This window comes from Kogia breviceps, chromosome 14, assembly GCF_026419965.1.
Source record: "Kogia breviceps isolate mKogBre1 chromosome 14, mKogBre1 haplotype 1, whole genome shotgun sequence".
NCBI classification, from domain to species: Eukaryota; Metazoa; Chordata; class Mammalia; order Artiodactyla; family Physeteridae; genus Kogia; species Kogia breviceps.
In genome coordinates, this window is record NC_081323.1 from 50,869,644 (window position 1) to 50,888,285 (window position 18,642).

The 18,642-nt window shown below is 48.6% G+C and overlaps 2 protein-coding genes and 6 non-coding genes across 11 annotated transcripts; 1 reads left to right on the forward strand and 7 right to left on the reverse strand.

Moving 5' to 3' along the window:
* Nucleotides 1-7,310: 7,310 nt before the first annotated feature.
* On the forward strand, nucleotides 7,311-12,496 carry IDH3B (isocitrate dehydrogenase (NAD(+)) 3 non-catalytic subunit beta). Of its 3 annotated transcripts, XR_010836575.1 has the most exons (13): nucleotides 7,348-7,425; nucleotides 7,545-7,625; nucleotides 7,737-7,835; nucleotides 7,935-8,055; nucleotides 9,958-10,018; nucleotides 10,096-10,228; nucleotides 10,331-10,464; nucleotides 10,551-10,653; nucleotides 10,745-10,891; nucleotides 11,131-11,225; nucleotides 11,340-11,400; nucleotides 12,078-12,276; nucleotides 12,370-12,496. XR_010836575.1 is itself a non-coding variant. In XM_059038363.2 (12 exons), the coding sequence occupies exons 1-12, from the start codon at nucleotides 7,390-7,392 to the stop codon at nucleotides 12,162-12,164; spliced, it is 1,158 nt and encodes a 385-aa protein (XP_058894346.1). In that variant the 5' UTR covers nucleotides 7,311-7,389; the 3' UTR covers nucleotides 12,165-12,496. The 3 variants fall into 3 exon arrangements, 2 of the variants coding, with proteins under 2 accessions (XP_058894346.1, XP_058894347.1); XM_059038363.2 differs by having other exon boundaries at nucleotides 7,311-7,425; nucleotides 12,078-12,496; XM_059038364.2 differs by lacking the exon at nucleotides 12,078-12,276.
* Nucleotides 9,579-9,651, reverse strand: TRNAG-CCC (transfer RNA glycine (anticodon CCC)). Its single transcript has one exon. It is a non-coding gene; the product is annotated as a tRNA-Gly (tRNA).
* Nucleotides 12,497-18,567, reverse strand: NOP56 (NOP56 ribonucleoprotein). 2 transcript variants are annotated; one of them, XM_067013438.1, is made up of 13 exons: nucleotides 18,335-18,567; nucleotides 17,808-18,122; nucleotides 17,576-17,665; nucleotides 16,999-17,113; nucleotides 16,249-16,410; nucleotides 15,893-16,091; nucleotides 15,338-15,525; nucleotides 15,105-15,256; nucleotides 14,824-14,924; nucleotides 14,314-14,462; nucleotides 13,973-14,094; nucleotides 13,651-13,788; nucleotides 12,497-12,947 (listed from the first exon to the last, which is right to left on the reverse strand). In XM_067013438.1, exons 2-13 carry the CDS (start codon nucleotides 17,808-17,810, stop codon nucleotides 12,579-12,581), a joined length of 1,788 nt encoding a protein of 595 aa, XP_066869539.1. In that variant the 5' UTR covers nucleotides 17,811-18,122; nucleotides 18,335-18,567; the 3' UTR covers nucleotides 12,497-12,578. The 2 variants fall into 2 exon arrangements, with proteins under 2 accessions (XP_066869539.1, XP_058894363.1); XM_059038380.2 differs by having other exon boundaries at nucleotides 17,808-18,565.
* LOC131741958 (small nucleolar RNA SNORD57) lies at nucleotides 13,858-13,928 on the reverse strand. Its single transcript, XR_009331305.1, has one exon. It is a non-coding gene; the product is annotated as a small nucleolar RNA SNORD57 (small nucleolar RNA).
* LOC131741885 (small nucleolar RNA SNORD56) lies at nucleotides 14,186-14,256 on the reverse strand. The gene has a single exon (XR_009331241.1). It is a non-coding gene; the product is annotated as a small nucleolar RNA SNORD56 (small nucleolar RNA).
* On the reverse strand, nucleotides 14,676-14,761 carry LOC131741902 (small nucleolar RNA SNORD86). Its single transcript, XR_009331257.1, has one exon. It is a non-coding gene; the product is annotated as a small nucleolar RNA SNORD86 (small nucleolar RNA).
* Nucleotides 15,647-15,778, reverse strand: LOC131741895 (small nucleolar RNA SNORA51). Its single transcript, XR_009331250.1, has one exon. It is a non-coding gene; the product is annotated as a small nucleolar RNA SNORA51 (small nucleolar RNA).
* Nucleotides 16,569-16,636, reverse strand: LOC131741904 (small nucleolar RNA SNORD110). Its single transcript, XR_009331259.1, has one exon. It is a non-coding gene; the product is annotated as a small nucleolar RNA SNORD110 (small nucleolar RNA).
* Nucleotides 18,568-18,642: the final 75 nt, after the last annotated feature.

Consider the following 18,642-nt stretch of genomic DNA (forward strand, 5'->3'; position numbering starts at 1 on the left):
CCCCTGCCTGCATCCATCCACAGGACTGGGTAAGATGCTGACATGGACAATGGGTCCTACAGAGCTGTAAGCGTTTGAGATCCTCAGCTCCATGAAGTTCCCAGCATACTCTGCTTTTTCATCAAAGCAGCTGAGGGTGGAGTGTGGATGGGAGAGACGGATAGGGAGCACAGACCGTCAAAGAGCGGGTCCGTGCCAGTAAGCAAGGCTTTGTGTTTGTTCACTTTGGGTTTGAATGCCATCTGTGGGGCTCAATCAAATAAACTTGTAATGTTTTTGGCTTATCTAAAGCTCTATTCCAAACATCCTGGCTGATGCCCCAAGCCCTGGCTTTGGGGACCCTTTGATTCAGCAGCCTCATCCACATTGACTTTTGGGTGGGGCTGTGCAGCTTGCTGCCCCATTGTCATAACATCCTTCCTCCTCCTGCATGGGGGAGTGAACAGGAACCAAAGCACCATTCAGGTGGCTTGTTTCAATCCTGCCTCTCGCTGCTTAGCCTCGTTAACAGGTAGGACAATGTGAGACCCTCACTCTAGCCATCCTTACCCTGCCACCCACCATTTGGGTGAGAGGATTCACTAACATGTGCCAGGGAATCTTTTCATATCCCCTGATCTGGTCCACAGGGTCCTTTGTCTTTCCTATTCCAGAAAGCCATATCTCTGTCAGCACCCTATCCTCATTGCCAAAACTGTCAGGGTTTGGCATTTGAATTTACCCTGCTGATAAGTGAATAATTAGCCTCTTACTGTTTCAAAGATGCTGGCCAAGATGAGACTCTAGTGACAGAAACAAAGGACTTTATTATGCATGGCACATTAAGCAGCATAAATATAATGTTTACATTGGCTCCCTTGGCCCCCAAGTCCCACAGGGGCAGCATGGAGGGCCCCAGTAGATGCCATGCATACAATGGGTTTGTGTTGCATCTGAGGAACACTGAGCTTGGGGAACCCACCTGTTTTATAGCAGGAAACAAGCAAGCCTGCTTTTTGTCCTAGAGGGAGGTATTACTTCATCCCTCAAGGTTGCTCACTACAAACACAAGCCTGAGAAATGGCAAAGAGCAGTTAGGACCCTGTATCCTTGGTATACCCAGGAAGACTGTGCAGGGACACCAGGGCTCATGACAGGTTGCCTCTCCTAGTAGTTCCTACTCCATGTCTGTTTCCAGGCCATGCTTGTCTCTTTTTTAAAAGCTCCGCTTCTCAGTCCTGATCAGCAGTTTCTGCTGCCCTTCTTTAGTCTGCCCAAACTGGATCATGGCAGCAGAAACAAAGAAAAGAGAAACTCAAGCTCTTTTTTTTTTCCCCCACACCGTGGCACGTGGGATCTTAGTTCCCCTACCAGGGATCATATCCACACCCCCTGCATTGGAAGCACGAGTCTTAACCACTGGACCTCCAGGGAAGTCCCCCTCAAGCTCATTTAAGATCACAGGTGCAAAAGATTTAAATAGATCTTAGCAGATCAAATACAGCAGTATACCTAAAGAATAATATATCATAACCAAGCTTTTCTAACATATAAGGATGGCTCAGAATTAAAGTTTATCAATATGTATTAACAGACTCAAGGATAAATTTCATTCATTCATTTAGCAGATACATATGGGCCCAGGGTTGACAAAAATGACAAAATTCCAGCCCTCAATGAACTTACATTCAAGTGAGAGACACAGACAAAAAACAAAGAAACAAATACATAATATGACATCTAGTAGTGACTGGTAAAACTGAGAAAATAAAGCTCCAGTGAAGTGATAGATATCAGCAGTTTCACATGGTTTCACCTAATATATATGTGGGAATTTAATATTTGACAAAAGTAGAAATTCTTATCTGGAGGAACAGATAAATGATACTGGGGCAATTAGCTAAACTTTCAGAAAAAATAAATGTAGGTATTTATATTTCACCTTTTATAAAACTACCTTTCAGATAAATTAATGACCTAAGCCAGAGAAACACACAAGACCATAATAGCATTAGAAAAAATATTGGAGAATATGCTTATTACCTTAAGGTACAGGAGGCCTTCTGAAATGAAAGCTAGAGCACAGAAGACAAAGACTGACACATTTCTTTCTGTATCACGTGGAAGGAGAGCAGAAGTGATGTGTACAACTGGCAGGAAGTGTCATTAAAGGGCTGGGGGCCTCTGCTCTCCTTCTTCCCTGTCCTCCTTCTTGCTGGGTGGAATACATAAATGGTGGCTGGAGCTGGAATAACTGTCTTGAATCAACTTAAGAATGAAGACCTTGCAAGGTGGACCAACAGGATAACGAAGTCTGAGCCTCTGACAGGATGGAGGCCAATCCAGCCCTGAACCAACTATCACTGAACTCTTATGTGAGCAAGAAATAAACCCCTTTCTTTTTTGGGTTGTGGTTTTGTTGTGCACTATCACTTTGCACCTGAATCTAATCCTAACTGATACACCTTCTCAGCCCTAGGTGAAAGATCATGATTGTTTGTGTAAGCCACTGGTTCTCAACTCTGGTTGACTTTTACAGTCATCCAGGGAGCTTTTAAAGAATACCAGTATCGGGCTTCCCTGGTGGCGCAGTGGTTGAGAGTCCGCCTGCCGATGCAGGGGACACGGGTTCGTGCCCCAGTCTGGGAGGATCCCATATGCCACAGAGCGTCTGGGCCCGTGAGCCGTGGCCACTGAGCCTGCGTGTCTGGAGCCTGTGCTCCGCAACGGGAGAGGCCACAACAGTGAGAGGCCCGCGTAATGGGGGGGAAAAAAAAGAAGAATACCAGTATCTTACCCCAGACCAATTACATCAACACCTCTGGTGGTAGGGTCCAGACACAGGTATTCTTAAAAAGCTCCCCTGTGAGTCTAATACGCAGTCAGACTATGAAGAATTGGCTTAAGCCAATAAGGACAAACCCTCCTTCCCAGTCTCCCTTGTAGTAGGAGAGGTCATGGACCTAGTTCTGGCCTGTGATACCTAAGTGGAAATCCGCTGAGATTGTTTCTGGGACAGTGTTTACATTTCTGATAAAAAGGAGCATATGTGGCTGTGACTGTTCTTTCTCCCCCTTTCTAGCTTTGAATCCAGAAGTGATGTCCAGAGCCACAGCAACCATATATGGTGAGTATGAGGCACCAAGGATGAGGATACTAGACAATACACTAAGGCTGGCAGAGTGAAAAGTTAGAGAGCCTGGATCTCAGGGTGCATCACCACAACTAAACCAATCCCAGTAACTCCTTACCTTCAGAAAAGAAGGGAAAATACCCAACAACCCTTATTTGTTTAATGAGTTTTCTGTGTATTGCGGCAGATCACATTCATAACAGAAACATATACAGGTGTTTTGGATGCACATTGTAACATCTATCACGTGTACAAAAAAATTGTACAGGAATGTACACAGCAACATCGCTGGTAATAGCCCAGACTAGAAATCACCTAAGAATCCATTGACGTGAGAAAAGCTCAATAAATTTAGTAAATGCACATTACAGAATACTATGTAGCAAAATAAAACAATAAGTCTGCTCATTTTCTAAAACATGGTATCTTAGATCTCTAAGACATGGTGCTGAGAGAAAAACGTAAATTATAAGACAGTAAGTATATAGAGTATGAAACCATTTATTCTGAAGCATACACCCATACACTAAAAACAACACTATATATTATTCTGTGCGTGTAAGGGGATGTGCTTGCATATGGAAAAGGTTTCGGGGGAGACAGCTAGCTGCCTATGGGGACAGGGCAAAAGGACTGGGGCTGTGGCTGGGGTGGTAAGAAACTTTGGCCTTATTTATAATTTATAAATTTTTTTAAAAGGAATGTAATCATTTACCTACTGTCCAATTAAAAATACCCAAGCAATTTTTTTTTTTTTTCAGTACGCGGGCCTCTCACTGTTGTGGCCTCTCCCGTTACAGAGCACAGCCTCCAGATGCGCAGGCTCAGCGGCCATGGCTCACGGGCCCAGCCACTCCACGGCATGCGGGATCCTCCTGGACCGGGGCACGAACCCGTGTCCCCTGCATCGGCACGCGGACTCTCAACCACTGCGCCACCAGGGAAGCCCCAAGCAAAATTTTATATTAAAATTAACAAGAAAAAAGGAGTTCTACTTTTGGGGCACTCTCCCACTGAAATCACCTTTCTCATTCTCTGCCATCTCTGACCTCTTGGTCTCTCCTGCTCATCAAGAGCAGACCCCAGCTCCTGGATCCTAGCCTCTCTCCTGCCTCTGCCATGACACTATCCTAGGTGACTCCCACGGGGACACAGATGACCCCATGTAGGTTTGAGTCCTCTCTGCAGAGGTGTCCTTGAGCTCTCTTTGGGATCCACTCCCATAGTCCCATCTGGAACTCCTCTATCACTGGCATCTGCTCCATTTCCAAAACGGCTGGTGGAGACCCCCTCCTTTCCTTCCATCTTACTTGCTCAGTGAGTCTCACAAGCACTACTCTGACTATTTTGGGATCTTTGATCCTTTTCTCATCTGTCTATCCATTAGATCTCTTCTGACTGTCTTCACTTCCCTCCCGATCACATTTTGCCAACACCCTCAACTCTCCTGTACCTCTCTCTGGCAAAATACATCTTTAGATGAACCCAAGTGTTGGTTTTCTCCATGAAATCACACATAATCTTATCATGGTAAATTCATGGTCACCATTCCAACAGACTCCTTAGTATTGCTCATTAATCCCTCTCCATTTCTCTCAGCTCTAGAACTTGAACCAATCTTACTCACTACTCCTTACTGTACCTCATCTCCTCAAACATGCCTGCTCTCCTCACTGGGTCCCAGTGCACCATGGCCATTCTCACCTCCACAGAATAGTAGCTGCCTTCTCCAGTTCTTTTTTGCCAGCTGGTGCATCCAGTCCAACTGCCTCTGGTGTTGGTCATTAACTGCTCACAGCTACCCCCTTCTCTGGGAGGGTTGTCCATGGTCAATGGAGCCTCCAAGAGCCAGAGATGCCTGGAAGATTAGCCCATGCAGGGCTGAAGCAGAGTTATTAAGCCCTGCCTCAAATTGGGACAACCCTGAGACATCATTCCTGCTCCAGGGCTCCCCAGAACAAGCTGAGGTAGACTCCAGCTGAGGCTACATCTTGCTGAGCTTCTTCCCCCGCCCTCTTCTTAGGAAAGGATTCCAAATGCATAAATCAAAACAAATAGGATTACAAATAAAACTCATTACACTGATAATAATAATGCAACCTTGTAATACAGTGCTATGTTTGCTGCTTTATTAGTGCATTAAATAACAAAATCTAGCATTAGGTCAAATAATGTCAAATTAGAGATCAGAGTAAATGATATTTCAGGATATCTGCCACACTGAAATGTGGTATGAATTATAATTTTTATTAGTGACAAAGTCAAGGGTACTAAAGGTAGCACTACAATTTCACTCTACATTCATAATGATAGGAAATACTAAATTTCAGTTAGAGCTTAGTGAGAATAAAGATGTGATTTTTTTCTGATTTTCCCCTTCAAGTTCATGGTACTGATTTCTATTCATGGACACCTGGAGCTCTGGTTAGGACCCCATTCTGGACAATTTATAGGCCTAGGAAACTGACATTCAATTCATCCAGCCTCATACTGAACACTCATATATGTTTCATAACAATTAGAAGGGACAAGATGGTTTAACCTCCCTCACCTGCCCAAGAGTCTGGTTAAGGAACTTTTCAAGGGTCCTGACTGAACTTCCCTATTCTCAGGTAGTATCAGCGAGAGATGCCTTAACAGGGACTCGACGTCCAGGAGAGCTCACCAAACTCACCAGAAGAACACAATGGCCTTAGACAGTGATGGTCACATTTCTTTGGCCTGAATCAACTGGCATACTTCATCAATTCCTTTCACCCTTTTGACAGCCACATGGCATTATACCAATTAGCAGATGTTATTTGTCAGGCTGGGGTCAGATCTGTGCAGAATTTAGGGATGGAAATAATGTTGTAGTTGCCCTCAAGAAAATTAATATTTTCTGGGATGAAAATTAGATTATCAGAAATTAGATCAAGATGACACTCTCTTCTTTCCCACCCTAAATTTCCTAAAGTAACAGAAAACATAGTTTTTAAAAAGTGTAAATCTCCCACATTTTCTCCATTAGAAAGAGTAACATTTGGAAGAGAAAAATGGTGGTGGATGGCAATAGCAGTGTGGAACCGGGAACTATGGAGTCTAAGGAGGCAAGACGGTGTGAATGTTTTCTGGTTTTGATTCTGGAGATGGAGTATGTCATATTAATATTATACATTGATAAATTATTCAATTAGCTACAATATTAACAGCTTTTTCAGGTGTTCAAGCACTTTTCATGTGTTCAGATTTCTTATGCATTTATTATCTAATTTAAATCTTTTCACCCAACAGCAGAGAATGCACTGCCTAAAGGAATTTAGAAAAGAGATACAAAGTTTGTGCTTGATCCCCAACATTAGAACCACTGCATTCTTTCCCTTGGGCTGGGAGAATGCTCTGCACCTTTTTGGATGGATTAGGTATACAAATCACCTAGTCAGTGGTTCGTAAATTTGTGTGTATCACCTGGGGGAGCCTGTTAGACATGCATTTTCTGGGGCCCCAATCCTGAGATTGGATTCAGCAAGTCTGGGGTGACACTCATAAGTCTGCACTTTTAACAAGTGCCCCTGGTCCACTTGTGTCATCTGTTTTAGGCATGTCGTTTGTAAACAGTATGTGACTGGAAATTTAAAAATAGGTCTGAAATTCCCTTTTAGTCACACTTACAAGCTTGAAGTGATTTCTGTCTCCAATTACGATCCTGCTCAGAGGAGTTCAGGCCTAGGATACACTATTAGGGAAACAACTGTCAGAGCAAAGAACAAGCCCCCCTAGGAAAAAACAACAAGGAAACTTGATTAATGTAGAGTAACAGGGCAGGCTAGGAGACTGAAGAAGCCAGACACACACACCTTCTCCCATGGATTGTGCGGCGTTCATTAATGCCTTTAGTGTCGGACATACGATTGTTCAGTGAGAATTGATTAAAAGAATAACAAATACGTGGACACACAAACATTAAGAAAAGACAGATTCTCCAGTATTGTTTTTCAACTTGTTATTAAACTCGTTTGATAAAATGAAACCTTATATTCGCCTTTAATGTTATTTTGAAGTTTCAACATAAATACGGTGTCTGAAAATAAAGCAACAGACAAAGCGGCGCTGTGCAGCATCACGGTCCAAAGGAAGTGGTTGAGTAGAAGTGGATGAACGCGGAGGAAGAGGAACGGGTCGGAGGTTTTAGTTGGAGAAAATGAGCGTACCTCCTGGCATCAGTGCCGGACCGGAAATAGGGGCGCCGGGCCGCACCGGCTTCCGGCGTCATTTCGCCGCGACTTCCTGTAGAGAGCATGGCGGCTCTCGGCGGTGTCCGCGGGGTGACCCGAGTGAGGCCCGGGGCATGCTGGGGTAGGCGGGAGGGCGGCGGGTTTGTACCGGGCTCATTGAAGTATTCGGGGCCTGAGGCTCCCAGATCCGACCTCAAAGGCTTATGTGACTGTCGTAGGCGCTGGTCGCCGCCCCGAATCCTGGGGCATGGAGGAGCCTGTGTACCTCGGCCGTAGCGCAAGCCGCCTCGCGGAGCCAGGTAAGTGCAAGTCCGGCTCCGGTCTCGCCCACGCCCCGACCCCTCCTCTCCTGGCCTACCCCAGGACTCCTGCCCCAGCCCCAGCTCTAGCTCTGCTGACCCCGCTCGCAGGGCGAGGACGTGAGGGTGGAGGGCGCCTTTCCCGTGACTATGCTACCGGGAGACGGCGTGGGGCCTGAGCTGATGCACGCTGTCAAGGAGGTGTTCAAGGTGAGTGGCCTGGGGGAGTCAGCCAGCAGGGTCGACGGCCTGGGTTGGAAAGGACTTACTTGATTCTGACCCTGCGATATTTGACACCTGCTCCTGAAGGCTGCCTCTGTCCCAGTGGAGTTCCAGGAGCATCACCTGAGCGAGGTGCAGAATATGGCATCTGAGGAGAAGCTGGAGCAGGTGCTGAGTTCCATGAAGGAGAACAAGGTGGCTATCATTGGTATGTGTGCCTCCTTGCTACCCCACCCATGTTAGTTAAAATCAAACGAATAAATGTTCAGTAACCTTCTCAGCACACACATAATACATTAACTCTCCCGAGCTCCCACCACTGATTGGTGGCCTTCAGTGGGAACCCAGTTGGAAACCCAGGAGTTGAGAGATCGTGTGCCTCTCATGCTATCTATGCAGGAAGGCTCCATGAGTTTGTAGTCTGTCATGGGGCTACATTATGGGTCACCAAGTCTTGTTAACTGTGTTTCTAGAATGCCATTTCTAGCTGTCTCTTTTCTTTTGTCTTCCCTTCTGCTTCCCTACTGTAATCGCCTCATTAGATTTTTTGGCTTTCAGTTCTGCCCCTACAGTCCATCCTCTGCAGCTCTTCTCTTGGAAAACCCAGCGTGACTTTCAGGCCCAGCCTTAGTGTAGGAAAGTAAGCTCTTTATGAGCTGGCCCTCAGCGTTTCTGCCTTTGTTTCTATAACACTTGTTGTGTGCTTTGGTCACACCAGACTGTATTAGTTTCCAAATACATGTACTGTCTTGACTTTTGCTGTTCCTTCTGCCACAGTGTTCTCCTTTTGGTGCCACCTGTCAGAATCTTCCTCACTCACTGTATTAGTTTCCTAGGGCTGCCGTACAAATTACCAGAAACCTGGTAGCTTAAAATAACAGAAATTTATTCTCTTCCAGTTCTGGAGGCCAGAATCCTGAAATTAAGGTGTTGGCAGAGCTCCTTCTGAAGACTTGGGTAGAATCCTTCCTTGTCTCTTCCAGCTGCTGGTGGCTGCTGGCAGCTGCTGGCATTCCTCGGTGTTTCTTGGCTTGTAGATGTATCAGTTCAGTCTCTGCCTCTGTCTTGATATGGTTTTCTCTACTCTGTGTCTGTGTATCTGTTTCTTCTTCTTTTCTTGTATAAGGACTTGTCACTGGGTTTAGGACCTACCTGGATCCAGTGTGATTCCATCTCAAGATCCTTAACTTATATCTTCAGACACTGTTTTCCCCAATAAGGTCACATTTACAGGTTCTGGGGATTAGGACATGGACATATCATTTAGGTGGTTCACTATTCAACCTAGTACACTCACTCAACCTAAAGTCTGGCTGAAGTGCCAGCTGTTCTATGATACTTCCTGATATTACCAGAGGGAATTTCTTCTCTGTGCTTCTGTGTGTGTTGGTAATACCCCTCCCATGGTATTTATCGTGTCTTTAATATTAACTGTCGTCCCCCAATGAACTGTTTGTCCTTGAGGACAGGAATTTGTGTTGTGTTTTTTGGTTGATATCCCTAGTGCCTGACACGTGATATTCAATAAGTGCTGGTTGAAAAGATGTCAAATACGTAGACACAGAAACATCAAGAAAGGTCACGGATCCCCTAGGTTGTTTCTCAACTTATTAAACCCAGGCTCCTTTTTAAAAATATATATATTAATTAATGTATTTATTTATTTTGGCCGCACTGGGTCTTAGTTGTGGCACATGGGATCTTTAGTTGCGGCATGCATGTGGGATCTAGTTCCCCAACCAGGGATCGAACCTGGGCCCCCTGCATTGGGAGTGCAGAGTCTTACCCACTGGACCACCAGGGAAGTCCCGAAACCCAGGCTCTTTGATAACATGAGAAAATTATTTTCTGTCCTTTTAGGTCATTTTGAAGTTTCAACATAAATTAAATTTGGTGACTAGAAATGAAACAGTGGGCAAAATGTTTCTGGTTTTAACTACATTATGTTCCTTTGCCCCTTGCCTCCAGAGGCATTTAATGTCACTTATTTGGGAGTGGGAGATGGGAGTCTGGGGGGGGATCACTGAGGGGATTGGACACCAATATGGGTTCCTTTGGGCTTGGCCTGTGCCTAACCACCCCCCGCCCCACCACAACTTTGTTTATGCAGGAAAGATCCACACCCCGATGGAGTATAAGGGGGAACTAGCTTCCTACGATATGCGGCTAAGGTAAGTGGTGGGAGGACATGGGTGAGTGGGGTACTGGGGCACCAGGCACAGTGCTCATGGCTCTGCCCCATCCCCAGGCGTAAGTTGGACTTGTTTGCCAACGTAGTCCATGTGAAGTCACTTCCTGGGTACAAGACTCGACACAACAATCTAGATTTGGTGATTATTCGAGAGCAGACAGAAGGGGAGTACAGCTCTCTGGAACACGAGGTGAGGCCCTAGAAATTGCAGAGGGCAGGGGTGAAGGGGGGGAGAGAGGCACAGCTCCTTCCCTTTTTTCTAGTGTCACCCAGCTGCTTCTCTCTTATGCAGAGTGCAAGGGGCGTGATTGAATGCCTGAAGATTGTCACTCGAACCAAGTCTCAGCGGATCGCGAAGTTCGCCTTTGACTATGCCACTAAGAAGGGGCGGGGCAAGGTCACAGCTGTCCACAAGGCCAATATCATGTGAGGGACATGGCTTTGCATGGGGTTCCTGGGAAGGTAGCTCCCTGTACTCTATCGGCTGAATGTTCCCTTTGGCCCATGGACAGGAAACTGGGGGATGGGTTGTTCCTGCAGTGCTGTGAGGAAGTTGCTGAACTGTACCCCAAGATCAAGTTTGAGACAATGATCATAGACAACTGCTGCATGCAGGTGAGGCCCTCCTGGTGTCTCCATTCTCAGTGCTGAGCAAGGCAGGGAATAGGATTTACATCTCTCCTCCATGCCCACATTTTGCCCCCAGCTGGTGCAGAATCCTTACCAGTTTGATGTGTTGGTGATGCCCAACCTCTATGGGAACATTATTGACAATCTGGCTGCTGGCCTGGTTGGGGGAGCTGGTGTGGTCCCTGGTGAGAGCTACAGTGCAGAGTATGCAGTCTTTGAGATGGTGAGTGAAGTCACCGCCTCCCTCAGCCCTCCCTGTGCCCTTCTTCTGACCTCAGGTCCCCTTGATAGCTCTCCCCCAGTGCATCCCCCTCCTAAGTGACCCTGGCCTGCTCCTGTCCCCCCAACCCTTACATCTTCTCAGTGTTCCTGGCCTGACCTTTCATCCTAATGCCCTTCCCTGACCTCAGCTTCTGCAGAATGTCTGCTCCCAGTGACTCTGGCCTGCTCCTCTTTCCACAGGGTGCCCGGCATCCATTTGCCCAGGCAGTGGGCAGGAATATAGCCAACCCCACAGCCATGCTGTTGTCAGCTTCCAACATGCTGCGGCATCTCAAGTAGGTCACTGCCAGCCCGGGGAGGTAGCTGGCTGTTGTTTGGGGAGCACAGGTGGGGAAATCAGGGGGATGATGTGGGGGGAATCTCAAGTTTCTTTCTGTCCACATTGACAGTCTCGAGCATCACTCCAACACGATTGCAGATGCAGTGAAGAAGGTGATCAAAGTCGGCAAGGTGAGTTTGGAAAGGCTGTGGGGTTTAGGGTCTTGGCAGGACTTTCTGGGGAACCTGAGTTGGGGCCTCCTTTCCCTCCAGGTCCCAAGAGCCTCTGCTCTCTGCTTTTCCCCCAGTCCTGTCAGGGCTGTTCATTTCCCTTCTCTTGGCTGTTTCATCCTCTTGATCTCCTTTGTCTCCTAGTTCCCATCTGCTATTCCCTCTTTCCTGCTCCATCCATTGGCTCTTTAATTGGCCATCTTAATGCAGAACTTGCAGCTTCCTAAGGGGAGAGGAGCAGAGGGAGATAGCTGGCAGGATGAGGCACCAGTGTCACTTTCTCCACACCTGGAAGCCCATCCTCATCTGCCATTCCCCTGCCGTCATGTGCTTCCACCTGGTCTTCTGTTTCCTCCAAAGCATCCTTCTCCTGTCCTCAATTTGCATTTCCCTTCTCACTCATGCTCAGCTTCCCACCCTCGCCCAGGCCACAGCAGAGCTCGAACAGTGGCTCTGGCCCTCAAGACAGGAATGGATGGGTCCATGCTCTTCCAAACCTGGCTGCCTCCTTCCATCTCTGCTGCATTGTCTTCTTTTTCTGGCCCTGTCACCCTCTTTGGATTCCATTTCCATCACACTGCCCTGCCTTCATGGGCTCTCTTTTCTTCCCCACTGGCTGTTGCCGGTGGTGGCTGTAGGTGCGGACTCGAGACATGGGCGGCTACAGCACCACAACCGACTTCATCAAGTCTGTCATCGGCCACCTGCACCCCTATGGGGGCTAAGAGCCCTTTATTCCCTCCAGCCTCACAAGGACCATACACCTCCCTTGAGTACAGTGGACCAGAGAAGAGCCCTAAACCTGTAGACCATTATCACCTTCTGGGCAGAGCCTAGGTTGTCTGGGGCTGGCTTCCTTAGGGAACTTAGGTGGTGGGGGGTTAGGGATGGGGCCCAGGCCACAGAGGTGATGACAGTTCTCCCCCACAGGTTCGAACTTCTCACATGGGTGGTTATGCCACCTGCCAAGACTTCACTGAGGCGGTCATTGGTGCCCTGTCCAACCCATAAGTCCCACCATGTAAGGTGTCCAATAAAACATGATATGACTCGTGAATTTGTTTTTATTTTTATTGGGCTATAAGGGATGGGTTGGGAAATATCTCTGTAAGTTATGCCCTACTAGGGAAATGTCCATTCTAATTTTCCTGGGATAGCTTTCGGAGCTTTTTCTTTTTCTTGGAGCTGCTGCTCTTGCTGGCAGCAGCCTCTTCAGGTCCACTGCTGAGAGGCTCCTCCTTGGAAGAGAATTTCCTCTTTTTCTTGGGGACCCTCTTGTTTCCTGACTCTTCAGGGTCACTATCTGGTTCCTCTTTGGGGAAAGATTTCTTCCTCTTGGTAAGACTTCCACTGCCAGCTGTCTCTTCAAGATCACTACTAACCAGCTCCTCCTTGGAAAAAGATTTCTTTTTTTTGGGTTTGGAGACAGATGGTTCTTCCATTCCATTCTCCTGAGGAGCCTCCTGGGGCTTTTGCTTTTTCTTCTTTTTGGGTCTTTGACCTGTCTCCTGATGGCAGAAAGGGAAAAATGGGCATGAAAGAGTGTCATCCATTGTATGAACACGAACACACACCCTGTTAGAATTCCAGCTGTTAAGTACCCAGGGCAGAAAGACTGGTGGATGCAAAATGGTGTTAAAACTGTCCAGTGTTTCTGGGATGATTTTTAAATTGTATGGCTCTAACTCTAGAAAAGCATGTCAAAGGTGTCCCCCCCAGCCCCCACCAATCACTTAGAAGGTAGGGAGAATACACAATTATCTAAGTTCCAGAGGGGACCCTGAAACACTGGCAGACTGGGCACTACAACAATCCCAGGGAGAATGATTCTAACATAGCACACTGGAGCCCTCCCTGCCCTCAACCTCCAGTATGAAATGCTACCATTTCTAGACATGCCTAGGAACAAGCAGAGCAGGAATTTACACTACCCCCGGTTAAGGACTCCTGGGAAGCAGCCAAGGACAGAACACACTCGCCCAGTGAACAGGTGTTGCTACAAACCAGTGCTCTGGGCTCTTGAGTGAGTTCTCTCAGCACCTATCTCCTTCCTATAGAATCAAGAGGTAGTTTTAGAGGTTTCAGATCCTTATTTCAGTCCAAAAGCCTATATTCCAGACCTTGACTTGAGGTGGCTTATCCTCTGTTCTGCTGTTTTCTGTCCTATGGCTTAAGATCTTCACCCAGGGCTAAGGGCTGTCTACTACTAACCTCACATTCCTCCGGGGTACTACTGCTGTTTTCTGAAGACGCCAGGGCAATCGCAGCCAGCCTTTTCTTTTCCTTCTTCAAGCGTTTCTTCTCCTGTTTCTCCAGCTTCCTAGTAATCTCAGCAGCCGCTTCCTCTGCCTGGCCAAAGAGAACTGCTGAAAAGGCTTGAAGACCTCTGGTTCCCCAGGTCTCTCTCTTGGCTTTATTGGATCAGGCTCATTAAATCAGTTTTATGCCTCCACTCTATGTGGTCAGGCTAATACAGTTCATCAACTCCAACAGCCAGCTCTGGTTCTCCCCACCCGACCTGACCCAAACTGACCTGAACCATTGCCTCCTTCATGACATCCAGATTCTTTCGTGGAATCTCTCCAGTCTCATAGAAGGACAGCCGCTCCTCAACTTGTTCTCGAAGCTTCTCCCCAAATACACTGGTAGGTACCTCTGGACATGCATGTATGTAAGTAAACATAGCACGTCAGTCTCTAAAGGGACAAACTACTCACCACCCCCAGTATTCCCTCTACCCTCAGCTTCACTCAGACCCAAAGTATCAACACTCACTAGGTGAACTGCTGTTGACGAAAAATACTGCCATCATTGTAGAAGCTGCTAGGGTAGTCAGCCTCCCTCCCTCCCACCTGCCAACTTCCCTACCCATACCAGAGAAGCAATCAATTCGTGAGGCAATACTGCATTTGTTTGCCAGGTATCGGGAGATGCGGCCTTTGTTCTTGGCAGCTGCTCGGCCAATGAAGGTAGAGTGGAAAATGAGTCCATATTTTGGGGTGTTACCCCTTGTCTTCAGGGCTCTGGGAGAAGAATATTCAGCGGAGTTTAAGATCAGAAATTTCAACTGCGTTAGCGAAGGCAGAGCCTCCCTTCCCCTCTTCCCCGTTTCCAGGTAAGCCTCAGGCCGGGATGGGTCTCTACCCCACCTCATGCCAAGCCACCACTCCCAGAGGCAGAGGGAAGGCATCCAATGTCGCTGACCTGGAAAGTTGGTCCCTGTGCTGGGCCCAGGGAATCACTCAGACACCAGGACTGGCCATCACCCCCATAGCAGAGGCCTGTACAGGTCAGGGAGCCCTGGTCAACCATCACCGTGATCCCCAAACAAGCAGTGGGCACCAGAAGTGGCACCTGAGTGTGGGCAGGTGCCCTCACTGGTACCTGAACAGGGCCTTTTCAGCCCCAAGGATCTGCACTGTGGATGCTGGATACTTGGCCAGATTGGTGAGACTGCCAGCGTGAGCAATGAGACGTGCACCTACCTGGAGAAGGATTCAAGGAATTAGACAAGCTGGGATTGCCAACCTACCAACTGAATAATCCTGCTTCACCTCCTCCCCATCAAGTACAACTGGGGAAGATATGATGGGTCAGGACATACAACAATACAAATATACATGGTAATTCCTTAATCCCCCATTTTTTGGTTTCCCATGACGCACCGCTTCCCCAATTAGGGCGGACAGGCTGGGGGCTACTTGGCTCATCTTGGATCGCAGGTAAGTGTGTAGGCTTTGGCGGTACTCTGACAAAGACACCACACGACTGGAGAAGCTCTCGATGTTTATCAAATCAATGGCTGATATGTCCATGCCTAAGGGACATCAAGTATGAATGAAGGAGCCCAGTATTCAGAGCCCTGTACCTTATTTTGGCTGCCAGGCTCTATACTGACCCATGGAGGACCGCGAGGCATCCAGAATAGCCTTAGCCTTGGCTGCATCCATTGTCAGCTCCTCCAGCTTCTCCAACTTTTCTTCATTCAGCTCCCTTCGGTTTCCAATGAACTGAGCAAGGCGGCAGTATGTAGCATTGTCATTGATGATCTTTACCAGTTCAGGAAAGTGATACCCATACCATTCCCTGCAAAGAGCCACAATCACTCCATGGCCCAGCTGCCATGTCTCAAAGCTATAGCCTCAGCTCTCTCCAGATCTACTCTGCCTGGAGGAAACTGGAACAAATCAGATCGAAAACCTCAACTCCCTGTCCCCCCATTCACAATACAGACCAGGCAAAGGGCCTGGGCTGAGGTGTATATGGGGTGCGTTTACTCTGCCTCCTCTTTCTATACAGTCAGTGTAAGAACACAGCCTGTGGTAAGCACCAGGAGGCCCAGCTCCACCCCACATGGTTCTACCCACAGGAGCCAGTCCTGATCTCAAGATTCAAAATTAGCTAAACCACAGACCCAAGACCTTGTTTCTAAGGGGTCACCCCTGCACTTTACCTGACACGCATGGAGAAGGTATTGATGTCCTTATCCAGCTGGTCCAGAAGGCTAATGGACTGGATAATCATATTGTCCACTCGGTTCACATTAAACTTAACTTTGGCACGAGAATAGCTGTGTCCCAGCCCCAGTTGGGCTTTACAAGCAGACAGATCAGTAAGACCCTTCACCAGGTTGTGGAAGTGCAGACGGACTCCTGGAGGAGGGCAAGACTGTCAGCAAGGAAGGGCTGAGCTAGCTCCTGCACCCACAGGCACCAGCCAAGGAGGAGGGCTTCCAAAAAGCAACCTTAAGCCTAATAAGTTTCTAGACACCCCCACCCAGAATTCAAAAATGTCAATAGATGGTCTCACCTCGAAGGATCTCGGCTATGACACCTCCAGTCTGGCAGTTGTACCCTAACTCCTCTTGTATAGCAGCACCTATCTTGGGGTCCCCAACCCCCAGAAGCACTTTCTTCTTTTTGGATGGTAGGTGAGTCTCCAAGAGCAGGCGGAGGTCCTCATGAACAACACCTCAGGGCAAAGAACAGAGCTCCCACTAACATGCTGAAGGATGCTTAAATCATTAAAAAGAATCCTGTCCCCTCAAGTGATCACTGACAGACTGATCTTACATTGGTCTTGCAGAGCATGCTAGGATGGTGTGCCTAGAGCCCTCCCCCCTTCAGGCTTTGCTCAGAGATATGGAGACATCAGTGATTATACTCAGGGGATTGACAGACTCAGGTCATCACTGCAAAGCCTGCATCAACCATGGGAGGAACACGACTTGGGCCAAATAACATAAGAATGAAATACATTACTGAAAGCTTAAAAAACACCCTGGAGCACAATAGGAGCATTTAGTACTGGATTTACCTTCTGGGACCAAACCTTTTTCTCTTGGCTTTTGGTATCAAAATCAACTGAACAAAGTAGCAGGAAACCACATGTGATTGGGTCTAGTATTATACCAGTCCCCCCAACCCAGTCAGATTTCATTTAGGAATCCTTTATCACTACAGTGTCCACAAGAAATAAAGCCTATATCCTAGATTGTACAATTTAAAAGGTTAACAGTAAGCAGGCTTATCTCCCTAAAATATTTAGTGGCAGACTCACCTTCAGACACAGCGTTGGCATTTTCCAAGGCAACCTGGGACGAGGAAAAGGGACAAAAAGCCACGAGACGAACGATGTTGTGGAACTTGCCCAGGTTCAGCACGCACTCCTCCACCTGGGGGAGAGAAAGACGATGAATGGTTTCCTTTCCTCGCTCTTGCCTCTAGGGCGCAGTAAAGCAGCTGCAGGTCTGGACCAACCTAAAGCTTTAAAAAATGAACGGATCACGGGCCCTAAATCCCGGTTCCGCTTCATCGGTACGGGGTGGAGTCCGGGAGACTGACTTACTTTTTTTTTTTTTGCATTTTTCATATAGAGTTTTATTTACTCTTTACGCAAAACTGAAAGCCTGCATTTTGTAGAGTGCAGACAAATTCGAATGCGGGAGACTTACTTTTAAATGCTTCTAACACGATTCTAATTACGAATGCAGGTAAGGACCCCCTGCTCTTGAGCTGTAGCGCACAGCGCACCCCCCAACGCGCGGCCGGCCACGTGGGAGCGCGCGGTGCATGCTGGGGCCCGCGCTGCCCGAGGGGCTGCTGCGCGGCCGGGCGAGCCCACCGCGTCCACTCACCTGCGGGAGCAGCAGGCTGATCTCCTCCACCTCCTTCAGCGCCAGCAGCGCGTAGCCGACCGCATGCTCGAAGAGCACGTGCAGCAGCACCTGGAAAAGGAGCCGGGGCGCAAGCGTCAGCGCGGCCCCCGCTTTCGCCTGGCTTCGCTCCGCGGGCAGGCCTGGGCCCCGGCCCGAACCCAGGCCCAAAGCATGGCCTCCGCCTCGCCGGCAACCCGCAACCACTCCTCACCATGGCGCTCGCTCCTGGCCCGGCTCGCACTGCGGCGAGCAGGTTCTGGCGCGCAGAACCAGGCTTCGGAGGCCACGCCCCCGCGTCGTCGGCCAATCAGAGGCCGGGGACTGTACCTTTCCGCGCCTTCGGAGGGGTCCGTCGGGGTGGTACGGCCCGCAGGGCGGGGGCGCGAAAGCGGACTACCCGGCTTTTTCCGGCCTCTGCTGAGGCTTGGTTGCCGTGGACGCGCGGGGCCGAGGGGGCCCTGCTTTCCGCAAAACGGTTTGGAAAGGCTCTTTTCCGGATAACTATCCAATCCTTCATGTTTTCATCCTGTAAATTAAGGGCAGCAGAGCTCTGTGGAATCCGGGCTGGAGGCCCCCGCGCGGGCCGCGGCGATCCTTCCGGGCAGAAACTGTTGCGGAGCCCACTGTCCTCAGCGCCGGGGATCTCTGGATCCAGGCGACCTCATGACCCCCTTCGTCCCCGCTGGGCACTGGGGACGACCCTGTCTGGAGCCCCGGGTCCGCGCGCCCTCTCCTTACCTGGACGGAAGCGGAGCCTGGGGTGCGCTGGCGCAGACCCTGAGGCATTGTGATTCCTAGTTGCTGGCTTCGGGCTTTAAAATAGTTTTTTATTTATTCTCAAAAATAAGGACGGCAGGCGCTGAAGTAGGAAAGAACGATGATCCCACCTCTTCCTAGGTCGGTTTCTCGTTCCCTACTTCTGCAGAACCCTGCTTCTTTTGCGGGGCCACGTGTCGCTCACCCTAGTGCACGGCCCTAAATTCTTAACATCCGGTTAGCTCCGAGTGAACTGGAGCTGCTTCCGTGTTCTCGGGGCAGCTTTTGGG